Source organism: Netta rufina, assembly GCF_964035555.1.
Source record: "Netta rufina genome assembly, chromosome: 1".
In the NCBI taxonomy this organism is placed as follows: domain Eukaryota; kingdom Metazoa; phylum Chordata; class Aves; order Anseriformes; family Anatidae; genus Netta; species Netta rufina.
The window spans coordinates 119,425,433-119,441,529 of record NC_140123.1 but is presented as its reverse complement, the minus strand read 5'-3'; the positions used below and the strand labels follow the sequence as shown (position 1 = coordinate 119,441,529).

Below are 16,097 nucleotides of genomic sequence, written 5' to 3'. Positions count from 1 at the left end.
TTACCAAAGTGTTCTTTATTGTTTTAGTGTCACACAGGTTGCAATAGTCCAGTTTAGCTTAGGGCAAAGCTGTAGACCAATACAAAAAGCAAGATCCCCTAGTAAACAGCCACCCTCCCTCAGGTGATGATGGCACTGAGATCGACTAGTGCCATGAAGAGCTCTGCTGGCAAAGCACAGCTAGCACACACACACAAAAGAAATCAAGAGCAATTCCTGAGCAAACAGCTGGAGCAGGCTGCCTGACAGCCTTCACTAGTGTTACATTCATCACAGCAGTGAGTTCGGGTGCTTTGCAGTGAGTTATCGGGGAAGAATAAGTGTTTGCAAAATGAAATAGAGGTTTTAGCTTAAAAGTTTGCCCTATGCCATGAATATAGGGAAAGTCAGCTTAGCAAGGAATGCAAACAGTGCCACAAAATGACAACTGCAGGTGCAAATGAGGAAATGCTAGAGGCGTGATAGTGCTTCAACATTTATTTTCCCCAAAGACACATAAAAGAATTAAAACAGTTCTAAAAACCACAATGTTTTATAACACTTCACAATACATAAATACTAACTGTGCTTCCTGCTTAGACTAAGCAGCAGGGAAGTCTTTTATTCAGGCCTTTATGTCAGAAAGTGCATAAAGCTGTTTAAATTATTCAGGTACAGAACAAGTGACAGGAGAAATGTATGGCAGAGTCATTCCAGTTTAGTCCAAGACTGGGAAATTCTCCTGAGTGGGATGTTCTGCTGTTGGTTGGAAGCCACGCTCAGCAGATACTGCTCACACTGGGTGCAGAGGTCTGCAGTCAGCCAGTCCGCCATGGTCCTTGAGTAAGAGCACAGAGGCCGTGCTAGGCAATGGGGCTCCAAAATAACAGGCACGCTGGAGCAGGAGAGGGGAAAAAAAACAACAGGAAAACTGACCTGGGTATTTGTTAGAGGGTATAGAACTTTTCCACCCTTCCCCCAGGCCTGATCCAACATTAAGTGATTTAGGTAAATGCAGTTCAGTGGGGCAGTCAGCTCCACCTGGGGAAGCTACTAACCACCAGAGCAGCTTCATTTACTGACACCTCTGTTGACTAACACAGCATTTCAGCTAAAGGGCTAATGGATATCTGATTGATCCAAGGTTATGACTGAATCCTTAGAGCATGTGCTGTAGGATGTTTCTTTGACATCTGGAAGGATGGCAATAATGCCATCACTCAGATCTCCTCTACAGCATCTGCAAAGGACTGTCCGTGATGATGTCAGTAGTGAACACTGAGGTAAGAGCATTTGAACCAGAAACCACTGTGGCTATTTACTTACATTAAAGAACAGTTTCAGAGAGAAAAGATATCTGTTCACCCAGTAGAATATGTACAAACATGTATTTGGAAAGAAGAGAACAGAACATATGTTTCCAGTCCTAGATATTACACTTACACTCACAAGGTCTGCCTTTTCCACTCAGAAGCTTATTTTGCAAAAATTCCCTTTCCAGGGACAAAAAGGAAAGGGTATCTGTATGTGTGGGGGAGGACTCTCAGGAAACCAGTTGTTGCATTACTCTTCAGTTATACCTAAATGAAGCTAAATGAATCATCCAGCATAACATGCAGTTGACCAGCACAGGACTACACAGAGCAGTTGCTATCATGTTTGTTGATTTGCATGTACAAGTAGCAGGTACCACCTTTCAAGGTGAAACCGTATCTGTCCCAGCTTACCTAGAACACTCCCAGTGCTCTACTTCATGCAGCAACTCTGAGTTCTTCCTCTCCTGTGTAGTTGGGTCTTCCTCTCTGGAGAGCCTCACAAGTTTTAAGAAGTGGAGTGGGAGATGAACACACGTTCTGAAGGGCACAGACATCTACAATCACAGCACAAGTCACTCGAGTTCTCAAGGAAAACCTCCTCCTTAGCAAGAAAATTTGCATGGCGTGTAGTTGATTTATTACCGCACTTACAAGATAAACATTAATGCAGTGAACTCCCTGACCCTTGTATAAATAGAGCACGGAGTAATCCCAACCACTTTACACAGGATCAAAGAAAGAGGAGCCAGAGCTGTTTCAGCTGAACAGTCTGTCTGTCCTGGCTGCTTTTGCACCTTGTATTTTGGCCTCTTTTCTTACAAAAAAGAAACTAGAGGGTAGATTTGAGGTATCAGTGGGGTGAAGGAAAGCTTTCTATGACTAGGTGAGGTTCAGAAAAAAAAAAAAAAAAAAAAAACAGAAAATAAATTTGCTGTTGTAAAGACTAGACTTGCCTTGATGCAGCAGTCACAGCAGACGACACTAAGAGAAAAAAATTCCCAGCATTATCATTTGGGTAAAGCTCAGCAGACAGCAATGCTGTAGCTAAGGGTGACTTTCCCAAAGCAGCCTTAACATGTGATCGTGGCACAATCACTTGATGGCAAAGGGAACAAGTCTAGAACACCCCGCTTGGTTTTCCAGCCCTCCTGTTTATGGTAGTTTTAGCCAGCTGAAGCACATCAGCAGTCATAGCTTGAAGGCTTTATCTGCAAGTACCCACTGCTTCTCACCCAGCACCATCAGTTACTAAACTCCCAGTGGTTTGCTTGTAACCAATTCAATGCTTTGCTGCTGCTTCAAATAGATTTAAGTGAGCCTGAATGAGCCTGGAATTCTTCTCTCCCATGAGAAAAACTAACAAATAAGTGGATACTTGTGGGTCTAACTTCATTCCCAGTCACAAGGTCTGGAGTCTGCTTTTCCAGTCCTAAACAGAAGGTTCTGCTGCAAAGCAGAACCTCTCAAGCCCTTGACTCAAGTAAAATGCAACCTACAGAGCAAAATGAAGGGAGTAATTGCTGAGAAGAACCAATAGCACAGTAAATTTGGTTATTGCTAGCTTAATACTAGGAGTTAATATTGATACCACTTCAGAGGCAAGTTTTTCCATCTCCTCTGCAGCTGTAGACACTTCAGGCAGGCTTGTGTAGTAAGGCAAAACTGAAAGGCTAAGGAACCCGTTCCCATCCAAGTGCTCCAACTGTTTGAATACTGAGTGTTTCAGCACTGTTCTTTCACTCTTCTCCCTCCTCCTTCAGTCCCTTTGTACCAGCTCACCTGCTGCAGAGGTAACAGCTGTAAGGCCACTTCAGAAACATCTGCTTACGGCAGCTGAAACAGATCTGTGGAATGGAAAGTTATTTGTGAATGCCAACTGGAAATATCTTCCTACCAACAGCATCCACCGCCTGCCAGAGAGCAAGCACATAAACTAACCTTCCAAAGGCTTTAGATCCACATACAATAACAGAGATCCAATGAAGGATAGCAGAGAGACAGGAATTAAAGGCTAAAAAGGCAAAAAAAAAAAAAAAAAAAAAAAGCCTTATTTGTAAGCCTGTGTTTTTATGATGCAGAGGTTTGGGGCAGCTGCCAGACAACAGGAGTTTAAAAAAAGGCTCTTGAACAAACAATAGCTGTATTGTGCAAGAGTGTAACAGTAGCTAGTTAAGAGAGGGAAGAAGAGAGACATTCTTTGAGGTAGACTGCAGCAATCCCAAAGAGATTAAGTCAGGGCAACTTTGAATCCAATCCTGAAGCCAAAAAAAAAAAAGTCATAAGGAAGCTGATGAGTCGCTTGAACTTTATAAAAAAGAACATTCATACACAGCTGGCAGTCAGAAGTGATATTATCTTGAGAAACAGCTTGAGAAAGCTAAAAAAACTTCAGCAGCAGGAACACAAAGAGGGTAAGAAAGCTATTTTAGCATAGGCAGAGAGAGGCAAGTTAAAGCAGGGTCGGTGAGCAAGGTGAGAAGAAAACGGATCCAGGAGCACAAGATAAAGAGGGTGGGGAAGTATCAGAGCTGTACTAGCAGAACTGTCTGCTAAATAAGTGAGGGCAAGAAGCTGGTCCCCGAAACAAGCAGCATGAACTTCTTCACACCTGTGTTGCAAAGGGCTTGCACCGAAGGCATCTGCTGTAGAGGGGCTCGATGGAACAAGCCCTCTAGAGCAGACTGGGTGAGTAAACAGCCCAAAAAAAGGGGGCAGCCAGCAGGCCGGTGCTGCAGGTAGTTCCCTGCCCCTCATCTCCCCAGCCTGTGCATCCACCACTCAGCAGGGTGGTTCACATCAACACAGCTCAGTTAACTGTGGGAGTTAACAGCCTTTGCTTCACCATGTACCAAATCCCAGTCAAATATCTTTGTGATTTCAGAGCTGGCCAACAGGAACAGTTCTGCTAGCATGGAAACAACAGTCAAGAAGTATTTAGCAATGGCTGGGTTACTTCCTAGGCAACTTACACAGCTTATGTTTGATTAGAAGTCATCACAGCACAAGTATTAAAAGATTTCATGCAGCTGTGGGCCAAACTCAGAACAGCTGCATGAACAGGATAAATTGAGGCAGAGAGCACCTCAGCAGTTCATGACTGAGGGATGTGAAGGCAGCCAGCTTTAGCAAAGGCACAGACAGCACAACAACAAGGAAAAGAGACTTACCTTTCCTCTTGAAGAGGCACCATTACTGCCTCCCTGGGAGAAGCCTTCCCCTTCCAGCACTCTCACTGTGTATCTGGTTCCGATCAGTTCAGCAATGGTTGGTGATGGCCACATGGTAGGAAGGTGATGGTCCTATCCAAAGACAGGAGTCAAGCATCAGAGAAAGCTGAAGGCACATGTATTTGGGGAAGTCATCCTCAAAATTGGGTCCCAGCAGGCTCAGCAGCATTTGTCCCAAAACTCAGTTCTGCTAGTGATAGGCAGTAGGCGTTGACTGACAATACTAGTAAAGAACATGCAGGGAATCCTGCTTAGTTCTTGAGCTTATAGACAAGAATGCAAGCAGCTTCCTGAAGCAGGTCCTTCGGTCCCCATAGCAGTTAATCCCATCCCCAGAGCCAGTCTCTTGGGACTTCAGTTTGTCTTACATGAGGAAGAACTCTTTCATGTTGTTCAAACTGAACAGTAAGAAACTCCACAAGGACACCACAGCAGCCTTGTTTTACACCACCTCCAAGGAAACAAACGTCCCAACTGATGATTAGCATGCGATGTGGCTTAAGTAAAACCCATATAACGTGACCACTGCATGCACAAGGTTCAAGGTGCCTTCTGGAGTCACCAGCAGATGTATCAGAACAGCTTGCCAGCTGATATGCCCCACTTACACGTTCCCTGCTTTGAAGGCCACTCTCTAAAGATTTGGATCTTGCTCTGTAAGGGGGCAGCTGCTGTTGGCCAGCGTTCAGGGAACAGTCAGAGTTGATGTCTGCCAGCATGGGTGCACTCATGGGAGGACGTGTACGATCTGCAGTGAGACCTGGGCAGGAAGAGAGAGTTTCTGATTGCAGAAAGAAAAGAAGGAATATCAACTTCTAAATATTCTCCCCAAAAGCTGACTGCTCAACAGCATTACCCCTCCTTTCTGAAAGCACCAAGGCCTGCTTTCCCCACCCTCAACCTCCATCAGCCCTGATCACAAAAAGCAGAGGTTACAGTAATTACAGTTGTCAGTAGAGTGATGAGTTTTTGATAGTTAGCACCATTTAGTTTAATAAAATCACATGGTGCACTTTCTTCTTGAACATTCAAAATGTTCGTTTAGCTTTTACTGTGATTGCCACTTATGCCTTCGGGGACACGCTATCATTGTTTTGAAGCCACAGGAGCCATACAAGCTTCAGTCAACTGCAGAGGAATGGTTCCCTAAGTGCACCTCCCTAAACTCATTAATTGATGTCAGAGCTTCTCCTCCATCAAGTGTCTTTAGGTGATCGGAGTGATGTAGCACAGTGAGCCCCAGCCTAAAGCTTTGGCAGCCCAGCAGGCACTGACTCTGACTGCACTTTATCACCACCGGGTTTGGATTTGCACCAAAAAGGAGACTGACCTGTGCTCTTGCAGGACACTGATGACCTGGCTGAGGCAAGGTGGGTGCTGGAGGACAGCTTGGGAGTAGGCTCCTGTGGATCAGAGGACAAGGTATTCTTAAGCTGCACACAGGAGAGACCAGGCCCACTTGTTCAGAAGCACTGCTGCTAAACAGAACCCAGAACTGACCAGAAATAGTCCAAGGCTTAGTCAGAAGTGGAGGGGAGAAAAAAAAAAAACTGTGGTACATTCAGAAACTTTGTGTCCCAAGAAGCAATTACAAGTTAATTGCCCCCAGCAAGGAAGCTCTGGTCAAGCTGGTGAAATTTCAGATTCCCCTGTTATCTCCCTCACACAGCTCAATGCAGATTTTAGCTTCATCTGGTCAGGAACCAACTTCACTAGATTCTCCCTTCACAGCTTTCAGAGTACCTTGCCATTTTCTTGGCTCCAGCTCACACACAGCAACACTGGAGAAGAAGAAACTATGCCCCAGTAACCCAGTTCAAACCCAATGCTGTACCTAGGCAGCATTTTCTAGCTTCTCTAGATAAGTAGGAACACAATTCAATCATATTGCAGTCTCCATAAAGAAGGTCCTTCCAGCTTACAGTAATACACCAACCACGTGCTCCTCAAACACCAAACATTCCTCCAAGTAGCACAGACTTGTGCAAATATAGCTACATTTTTCTGCTTTTATTAATTCATATCCGTTTTCCTCAGTTAAGCAATTGTATTCCAGGCTGATGTTTACAGAAAGCAGATTGCTGATTGTTTGCCAGAGCATCTGTGCTAGACACGATGTGTTAGGGCTCAAGTTCTGTCCCACAGAGTTTCCGACTACGCTCAGACTGAATCCCAGAACCAAGCAGTGGAGCTTTTCAGTCTGTGGAGTTAAGGAACCCAAGGGCCACATATCCCAGTTTACTGAAGAATGGCACTCCTTCAGTTGCTCCACAGGCAGCAGAGTGGGAATTCACCAGTGAAGTTGCTTCCTGAAAATAAATCACGTGAAATGCAAATATTCCTAGCATCAGCTGCCTCACTGTGAGGTAAAGTGGGAGTAGTTTTGGCCCATATTGGTCAAACTTCTGAGCATATCAAGACTTCTACAAGCCCTAATTTTAGAGACCAGATCAGAAGTTAGCTTTTATAGGCTGCAGTCATGCCACAATGAAGTGTTTAAACATCATATGAGCTTCTGTAGAGGCAAGGCCTTCAGTGAACCTAATAATGTCATGTTTATTCACTTTAGATGGACAAGATTACTCACACTAAGATTTAAACCTCACATTCTAGGATGTGTGTGTGTACAGATCCAAAGCCCAGACCGGACTATTTACACCTCTCCAGTCCCTTTATTTAAAGCCTTACCTGAACTTCTGGTCCCAGCTGCTGTGCTACAGCACTGACAGTTTTAAACTCTGGACTGGCATCTTGAAATGTTAAGGAACGATCACTTGGAGATCTCAAGGTGATTTTAGGCATCACAGGCATTTCTGAGGGTTGGGAGAAGAGAAGAAAAATACACACACACAAGATAAGACATTGTGCTGTAGCAAGAAAATAACAGATTTTATACCCACAGATCTGAATTTGGTATTTGGTTTGACTTTGCTCTGTTAGATAGTCTTGAGTTTCAGGTGACGGTTAAAATCCTGTTCTCTAACTTAGCTGACAAATTTGAACTCCCTAAAAAAGGGTAAGCTGAAACATTTTCAAGTCTTAATACGCCACAAGTAGATTTTCTAGAGAATTCTTGTGCCATATCACCTTTATCAACATAAAATTCACATTCCCACCTCTCTTGCATTATATGCTGTGGGGGGAAAAAAAAAAAAAAGAAAAAAAAAGGTGGGCTTCCATTTCAAAGGCCATCCATTATTTTTAGCCAGCCATGACTTCCCTTGCATGCTTGATGGGCCCCTTTGCAGCAGGTACCTGTGGGCCTGCCCCCGCTTTCCCTTGCTGTGGATGGCTGCGGTGTCTCTGGCCGTTTTGTTGCTGCCAGGAGCTGTTGGTGCCACCTGGACTCCTGTGGCACGCACTCTCTCAGCTTCCTCTGCAGCACCTGCAGGCAGAGCATAGCACCAGAGAGAGACGGTAAGAAAGAGTGAGACCAGTGGTGACAACTGGATCTTCAGCAATGGCGCTGTTCTACAGCTGCCTCTTCCTAAGAGGGCTCTGGGCCCTGTGCGCTTGTGCTTTCCGTACCTCATTTCTAGTTTCTGAGGCACGTGAGAAGCTTCAGATAATGTGTTTGCTGTCGAATACTTTTAGAAACTCTCAAATTTGAGACAAGGCTTGATCAAAGAGTGTGGAGTATTTTCAGGACCACAAAATGTTCCAGATGGAAGAAACAGCAACAGAAATAGGGAGACTGATCTTTCTCCCCTGAAGATTTGTCACCTACCATATTCCAGACATCGTGTGTTGGCAGAGGGTCTGCCCAAAATTTAAGTATGGCTCACACATGCCTCTCCCAAACCCAAGCCAGTAGCTAGGACATTAACTCCATATTCCTAGAAAACATCCCATCAGCTCTGCAGGTCACCTACAGGCTTTAGATGAGGCTTGGGAGCAGCTACATCATCACTGGGAGTCCTGTGTTTTTGCTCGACGATCACCTGAAAGAACAGAAATTATGCTTAGGCAGTGAGGTTTCCTCTGCTCCTCGTACATCTTTCTGATCAGTGGCACAGTGAATAACTCAAGTCAGAATTTGGGAGCGAGGAATGTGGGGAAGGCTTAAAAATGGCACAGGGAAATACAGAACGATGAGGTGCTTGCTGCAGAGGGGAGCACTGCAGAAAAGAAGTCAAGCTGCCTCCAGCTGCCTGGTTCACTTATTCTTGCTCAAAGGCGATGCTATTTAGTCTGTGTGTACAAGTGGAGAACACGTGGGAGTGCAGGTAGAACACCACAACAGCTTCCCACACTTGCTGGGCTCTCATTCATTTGCAAATTAGACCACTGTTTGCTACAGGAGTTTAAAGTAGCTTTGCAGATGGGGAAATCCTCGCTGAAGAGCTTTCACAAACAAAGGCCTAAGTAGTAAGTACTCCGTGCTTCCTTCTAGCATTTGGGACTTCAGACTGAAGCTTGTGCTTCTCATCAACCCCAGGAAGAAAAAAAGGAATCAAAAGCCAGTTCATCCTGCCACCTGGAGCTACAGTTTTGTACTGCACAGTGCAACGATTCTGTCATGCACTGAAAAAAAATACAAGTAGTTGTGATGTATTTTCTCCCTTCTGTTACCATCCATTTATTTATTGAACAAATTATCAGTTTCCAGACAAATGCCAGAGCCTTTTCGGAAGGCTGGAGCCACAGCCAAGGAAAGTGAGAACTTCTGTAGGGGCGCATGGTTTAGCTGCAGCTGTTAACCCCCTGCACTCAAGGAGGAAAAAAAGCTGCTGTCTAGCGCGGTAAGCAAACTTTACACTTTCTAAAATATTGCTCTTTATTACAAGTAGAGTTGTCTCATCTCCTGCCAAGATGTCTGTTTGCAAAGCACGCCAAGGCCACGAAGCCTCATGCCAATGTTTTAGATCTGCTCATCGCTCCCAGCTCAAGCTGCAGCAAGTGAACAGCATCCCAAACCTTCAGAGGCACTCAGGCGTTTTTGTATCCGGGCATCTTCAGCACCATCAACATTGCTGGAAGCCCCTACCTCTTGAGTCAGCACCACAGCCCCTGGAAGCAGTTTGGATTTATTTATTTTTTTTAAACCCTGCCTAAATTCCTGCAGCAGCCTGTTTACACACTGCCTACAGGCCTCTGCCCCAGGCTGAGCAGAGCACTCGCTCAAAAGTGATTTTACACTTTCATGCATCCCGCAGCAGCTGAAAAGGCAAGAAAAACTAGTAAGAAATGCCAGACAGTACAACTCAAGGAGCCTGTGAAGACATAAAGGTCTGAGGAAGAAAGCGTAAGCAGACAATGGTCTGTTTCAAGGAGCTGCTGCCCTGTATGGAGAATAAGTTTTCCATCTAGCTTCATAAAACTCTGGCTACTCCTGAAATAAAACAGTACTGGAAATAAAGTGTTTGGATGGATAAACGTGGTGATCAAATATTGAGTTATAGCTGAGAGGAAGCTCCAGACAGTTCTGGACTAGGAGTACCTTCGAGAAGGACTTGAAAACAAGATTTGGGGAAGAGGTTTCAGCAAGGATGATTTAGAAACCAAGTAGTTAGAGCAGGTGGTTGCAAAACTGTCTACCAACTGTAGTCGGTCAGTCACTCACCTTCCGAAGGTTGTACCTCCTGTGCTGAATGTCATCCAGAAGTCGTTCATAGGGGGAGCAGGCACGCTCTTTGAGCGGGGCAGGGCGCTGCAGTCGCTCGGTGGCCTTGCGCAGCTTCACCCCAGCCTGCAGCTCGCAGATGATGCTGGGCCACAGGGGTGCCTAGGAGAAGCCAGCGAGGGACAAGTCACCAGCGGGCAGAAACACACAGAGCAGCATCCTCGCCCTCCCTGTCACAGGGCACACTTGGCAGCTGAGGTCTTGCAGAAACACAGAAATGTGTCTTTAACACCCCCTTCAACCCACTTGTGGGGCACAGTACCAAGATGGAGAATTGCTTCTCTCTACAGAATCACTTTAAAATAAGTGAGCTGGCTCCCCAGTTCATTCCTGAATGTTGTCATCAACTTTATGAATGTATTTCAGCAAAACAGCTTTTCTTACTAGGTACCTAGCCCCATTTTCTTGAATAAGTACTTCTTGGAAGTACTGCAGGTGCTAGATGATTTTGTTGTTTTGTTTTTTCATCCTCCTCCATTGTACTACCTCCTAGGAAATGCTGATAATGAAATCCCAAACCTTACCATTAAAATCCTCTGAATTTTCAGAAGCCAAGGATTGAAGGGCCCACAGACCAAAGGGGAAGACAAAGGGAAAAAGATCTCCCACTTCAACCTTTGCAGCAGCTTATGCTAGCTTTTTCAGCCTGGAGACACAATCTGATAACACTGACATCTGCTCATCCTCTTCCTGTATTAATACCTGTTTCCACAGGATGCTCAGGCATGCAGGATAACCCAACAAAAGTTAAGACAGGAAAAAAAAAAACATAATCCACTCAATAGCCTGTTTAGACAACATTGTAATGGAAGTGCTAAGTCAACAGCTTATCTGGATCCCAAAGGCAAATTGAGTAAGAACGAGTGATTGTATTATAAACAGTGAAAGGGAAGTAAAACATTTTTTAAAAACTGCCTCGGAACAAAGCTTCTGACTTGAATTCCTCTCCCTCTTTCACTTACAGGGTGAAGCACCTTCTCTTAACTTATCCCTTGAGATATCTTGGTATAATATCAGAAAAGTCTTATGCAAGCTCTGACTGATGGGCTGCCTTCAAGGAGAAGGATGCTCAGTTGGACTGTTTTAGCCAGGCTTTGGAACAGTTGGATCTCAACTCCAGACCAGCAGGACACTCAGACAGTAGCCACACGCTAGCCATATCTCCTGGATTAATGTAAGTACTGTTTGGGAGAACACAAAAAAAATAAAAATCAAAGTCCTACTGAAGAAAGCTGGGCAAACTGATCAGTGTTTGCTTCCTGTACAACACTAAACACATTTCATTCTTTTCATTCATGGGAAGACAGCTGTTCCTAAGAGGTCTCAGTGCTTAGATTTCAAGGTGAAGATTGTCCTCTGGCACACACGGTCAGCTCTGCTGAGATGGTACAGCCCTGCACGATACCAGCTTGCGGCCTTTTTTCAGAGCAGCCAGGATGGAAAAGCCTGGTCCACAAACAGCGTTAACTGCGTGGCACCGCTCAAGGCATCAGTTCCAATCTGCGGGCTCCCAGCAAAGCTGGCACCCTGGTTATTTTAAACTCAAGAGTGTGTCGGAACGATGCAATCGAGTGGTGCACAGGGAGTTGGAAACCAGAGGCAGAGGATTTGCAACAGACATCCTGCTTTTGGAATTTATGTCTCCTGAAGGAGCAGAGGCCAAATACACTGGCCTTCAGGCCACACGGCAAAGCCCATGTATTTATTCATGTATTCCCTGCAGAAAAGAGCATCAACTGCTGTTGATGAGTTTGTGGTTTGAGATAGCTTGCCAGTTTATTTTAATAGATCACAAAATTGAGAATATGCCCAAACACACATTTCACAAACATTTTCATACGAATAGTTTGAGCACGCTTCAAAGCGAGTGCTATTTAGACAAAGGGAGCGAGTCCACAAGTCTCTCGGGGCTTGCCGTTTGTCTCCACAGACTCCAGACTACACTGCATTTGTTTATGCCGGGCAGAGCTCCAGCCAGAAGAGTTATTTGTTTCTGATTGAGCCCTAGCTATGGAGAGCCTTGAAAAGAACAGAGGGAGATGCTTTCTCTGCCCCAAACACACAGTCCAAGATCCATTCTGTCCTTCTGTAGAAGGACAGGAAGGGTAATGAGCAGGAGGTAGGAGCTACATCTCCAGCCTCCCCCTCCATTTTGCCTTTTTTGAGCTGCTGAAGCTCAAAAGGATGGTCAGAGCTACCAACTGCCTTTAGCCTCTCCAGCCCTGAACCAGCACAGACCCCACGCAATAAAATGATCTCATCCACCTTACTCCTGCCACCAACAGATCAGCTTTCTGGGAGCTGTCAATCCAGCTGCAGAAGGAAGCAGATTGCTTCTGGCAGGTATCAATTCCTGCCAAGATATGGAGTTTGGGGCTCATTTTCAGGAAGAAACAGCATGAGAAACTACTTGTGGACACTTATTCCAAAGAGTGCCTCCAATTTCACTTTTAGAAGTGGTTTAAGTTGAACCACAAAGAGGCTCTTTGTGCAGAATAAGTGTCCGCATGAGGTAAGCACATGAAATAATTTAACTTCAAGTTCACTCCCAGCTTGTTTTGCAGACAAGTCTTTAACTACTTAGGCTCTTGAACAACCTAAGAAGTTTTGTTGGTGTTCAAGTTCCCTTCTTTGTTTTATAGAGAGTCATTGGAAAACCTCAGAGAAGCATGGGTGGACAAAAAAAAAAAAAAAAGCCCAACCTACCATAATGAAGGAATTAAATCCCTTACCCTCTGTTTTTCCTTCTTCTGCAGGGGGGTTTCCAGCAAATCTTCAACATCCATTTTTCTCAGACTCTGAGAAGCGAACAAATGAGGTCATTACATTGGGCTGTCCAGTGCTTTTACATCTATCCAGTATAAATTATTAACGTTGAAAAGCTTAGAAGCCCCAAACACCCAGACATTCAAAAGCTACAATAAATTGCTACTGCAGTGCAGAGACAGAAGCCATTCATGTCATCGAAATAAACCTTCATCTAGGTACTCCATTTCTAGTGCAACAGGAAGAGTACTTTATAATTAGATCAATTTATGCAGGTAGAAGGGATAGTAGCTAAGGGGTGATCTCAAATATACCTCTTTGGAGGTCTGGATGATGGACACAAGCTTCTGAAGTTCCATAAATTCAGTAAAAAGACTCTTACAGGTCATTTCATAATGGCTCTTAGCCTCAGAAGGCACGGACAAGTGCTCCTCACAGGCCTGAAAGAAGTGGAGCTATTTAATAGAGAGATCTTGAAATGAAAAAACATGGAAGGCTGGAAGAAAGCAAAATTCAATTTCTTGATGTATAGTTAAAAATCATCTTCCTCAGTTTCTTTGTATTTTTTCTGTTTGTTCTATCGCAGATGCAGAGGAGCAAAGAAGCAAGATGCCTAATCTCACACGTACAATAACTTAAGTAGCTGTGTGTAATTTATCTATCTTGTTCTCCATAATGTATGCTTTGAAATAAGTGCCTGGAAGGGAAAGCTTCCAACACACACACACCACAACAAAACAGCAGGTGCAGTCACTTCTCATGTTCTTTTTCCCCCTTGCTCCCCTACCCTGAATAGACTGGGGCATGGAAAGTGTCTTGTACCCTTAATTTATGGTTGAGAGGAAGCTCGTAATTTGAGTTGTGACATCCCAGTCCTCTTGCAGAGACCAAATCTTAGGGATATTGAAACAAGTCACTTGTCCAGTCGTCTAGCTATTGAATGATGCCTTTGGTGACTATGCACAGAAGGACTTTGTAGACAGAGCTGCAAGAGCCATGCTTAGTCTTCTTTATTAGTTCTTTTCCATAGGCACTTGAGCACACCTAAAATATTTTTGCCTTCCCTTTCTGATAGGAAAGCCGTGTGTTCCTTCTATGTCCTCCCACAAGCTACCCAGCTTTTCCCCCTAAATGGTCTGTTATCTTGGTTAACAGCATTGTTAACCTTCAGCTCCTCCAAAGCTGCTGCATTTACTAAGCAGGAAGAAGGAAACCTTGATAACATCCTGCAGGGTGACCGCTGGCTTCATTGCCTCGTCATCCAGCTTCAACATGAGGCGGAGCAGCTTCTCCAGGGGCTCACTCAGTTCTCGCTCCACTTGGCTGTCGATTCCCCAGTCCAGGGCTTCATAGATCACCACTCCCAAGTACTCCAGCAGCTGCAGACAGAGGCCAAGGAAGCAGTGCAGCACCAAGTGTTGTGAATGACCTGTACAGCCCTCACTTCCCAGCCATGGGGGGCCCTCTGCTGCCCTCACAGCTGAGCACAACGCTCAGGATGAGAAGGGCTCTAAAAGCAACCTGGTGCTCAAGTAACCTGAAACAGTCCCCAGATAAGCCATTTTACCCTTTTAAAGGATTTATCTAGCACCTCTAAACGATCTGTTACCAGGACAAAAAGTCTGTGGGCTATTCCAGGGTACACAACATCTGTGCACATTGTTTTAATTGAGTTCACTCCTAGCATCTCGTTTCATTTTCCAGACTGCAGAGGACAGTGACTCCTGCAATGCTCAGCAAGTACAGACACCTTGGCAGTTTCAGACACCAGCATCTTCCAGGCTGGCATCCTACCGCTGCAGGATTGTATCCGCACACATAGGAAGGCAAAGAGATGGGCTTACCTTATCCTCTGACTGCTGAATGCTGCCAACATCTGAAAGGGAAACAAGAGAGGAGGTAAGGGGAAGATAGCTGCATAGATATTGATAAACAGCTTTTAGAATCTCTGTTGAGAGAGAGAAATTGGGAGAGCTCTTGGTAGCAAGGAAACAAATCCTTCTTGGTAAGGTCAATCCCACCCGAGGAAACCAGGCCTGCATTTGGATACTGCTGCAGAGCACTACCAGATACTCTTTTTAATTACTGTGGGCATTAGCCCCAAACTAACTGCTACTGGTTGCTTCCTTTTGCCTGCTGGGAGATATCTAACCACAAGCAAGGCCATGGATATTTATCTTTTTTTTTTTTTTTTTTTTTTTTTACTACATACACACTCTTGCCCCCTCAGAGCAATGAACTCTGTAGCAGTACAACTACATAAGACAACGCTTGTTGCTGTTTGCTAGCTGAACATAGTGATAAAAAAAAGTCAGTTTTAGATTTGCCTTGAGAGTTAATAGAAGGGAGACATAGCTCAGAGATGAACAGAGCAGGACATGAAACAATCTGAGGCTTTATTTTAAATAACAATTTCTTTCAACATAAGGTGTAATAGGCTTTCATCTCAGCTATTCCCTTGGCCCTTTAAAATAAAACATAGGCAACAGAACAGCCTATACAGTCAGAACACACTGAAAAACATATAGAGGAGGAATAAAAAAAAAATTTCTCCCACTTTGCCCCTAAGTTTCAGCCAGTTATAACAACAACCCCTAGCATCCTCAGCTGGTCTCACTCTTACCAGACTTATGGTACACCCTGAAGGAAGCAGTGCCATCAGCGTGGATAAAAATGCTCCCAGGGCCTTTTATGAACACAGAATGGAGCGATGGGGACAGCCCCTGAGCCAACTGCTTCATCTTGCAGCAGCACTGAAAGCAAAGCGCCCAGGCTTGCTCCTCGCTTATGGGGTGCTCGAAGCACCTCAGGACCTCAGCCAGAGACACCTTGGCAGCCCTCTGCTCGCAGCACGGGGGCTCCATGTGCACCCTCACACCTCACATCGCAGGCTGTGCCCCCAGCCTAGGAGCTCAACACCCCATCCAGGACAGGGGGTTGCTGGCGCAGCAGCCTTTTATCAGCTCTGCTCTCCCACAGCTCCCTCCCTCCCTCCCAGGTGCCATCGTTAACGCCAAATTTGCTCCACGTTTTGTTTTTTTTTTTTTTTTTTTAAAGGGACGCCACTTTGACAGAAACAAGGTGAAGTGCATAGCAAAGGGGCTTCCGAAAAAAAAAAAAAAAAAAAAAAAAAGACACAAACTAGCGAGATCTGCGTTTAATTCAACTTTATTCCTTCAACTCTAC

General features: G+C 44.8%; 1 protein-coding gene across 1 annotated transcript; it reads right to left on the bottom strand.

Moving 5' to 3' along the window:
* Window positions 1–687: 687 nt before the first annotated feature.
* LOC311214619 (protein spire homolog 1-like) lies at window positions 688–15,775 on the bottom strand (the record flags this gene model as incomplete). The annotated part of the gene is made up of 16 exons (XM_084295298.1): window positions 688–874; window positions 1,707–1,849; window positions 2,249–2,276; window positions 3,075–3,139; window positions 4,463–4,594; window positions 5,131–5,282; window positions 5,853–5,925; window positions 7,211–7,335; window positions 7,778–7,907; window positions 8,395–8,463; window positions 10,086–10,247; window positions 12,878–12,943; window positions 13,226–13,351; window positions 14,126–14,290; window positions 14,756–14,787; window positions 15,535–15,775. 16 exons carry the CDS (start codon window positions 15,773–15,775, stop codon window positions 688–690), a joined length of 1,896 nt encoding a protein of 631 aa, XP_084151424.1.
* Window positions 15,776–16,097: the final 322 nt, after the last annotated feature.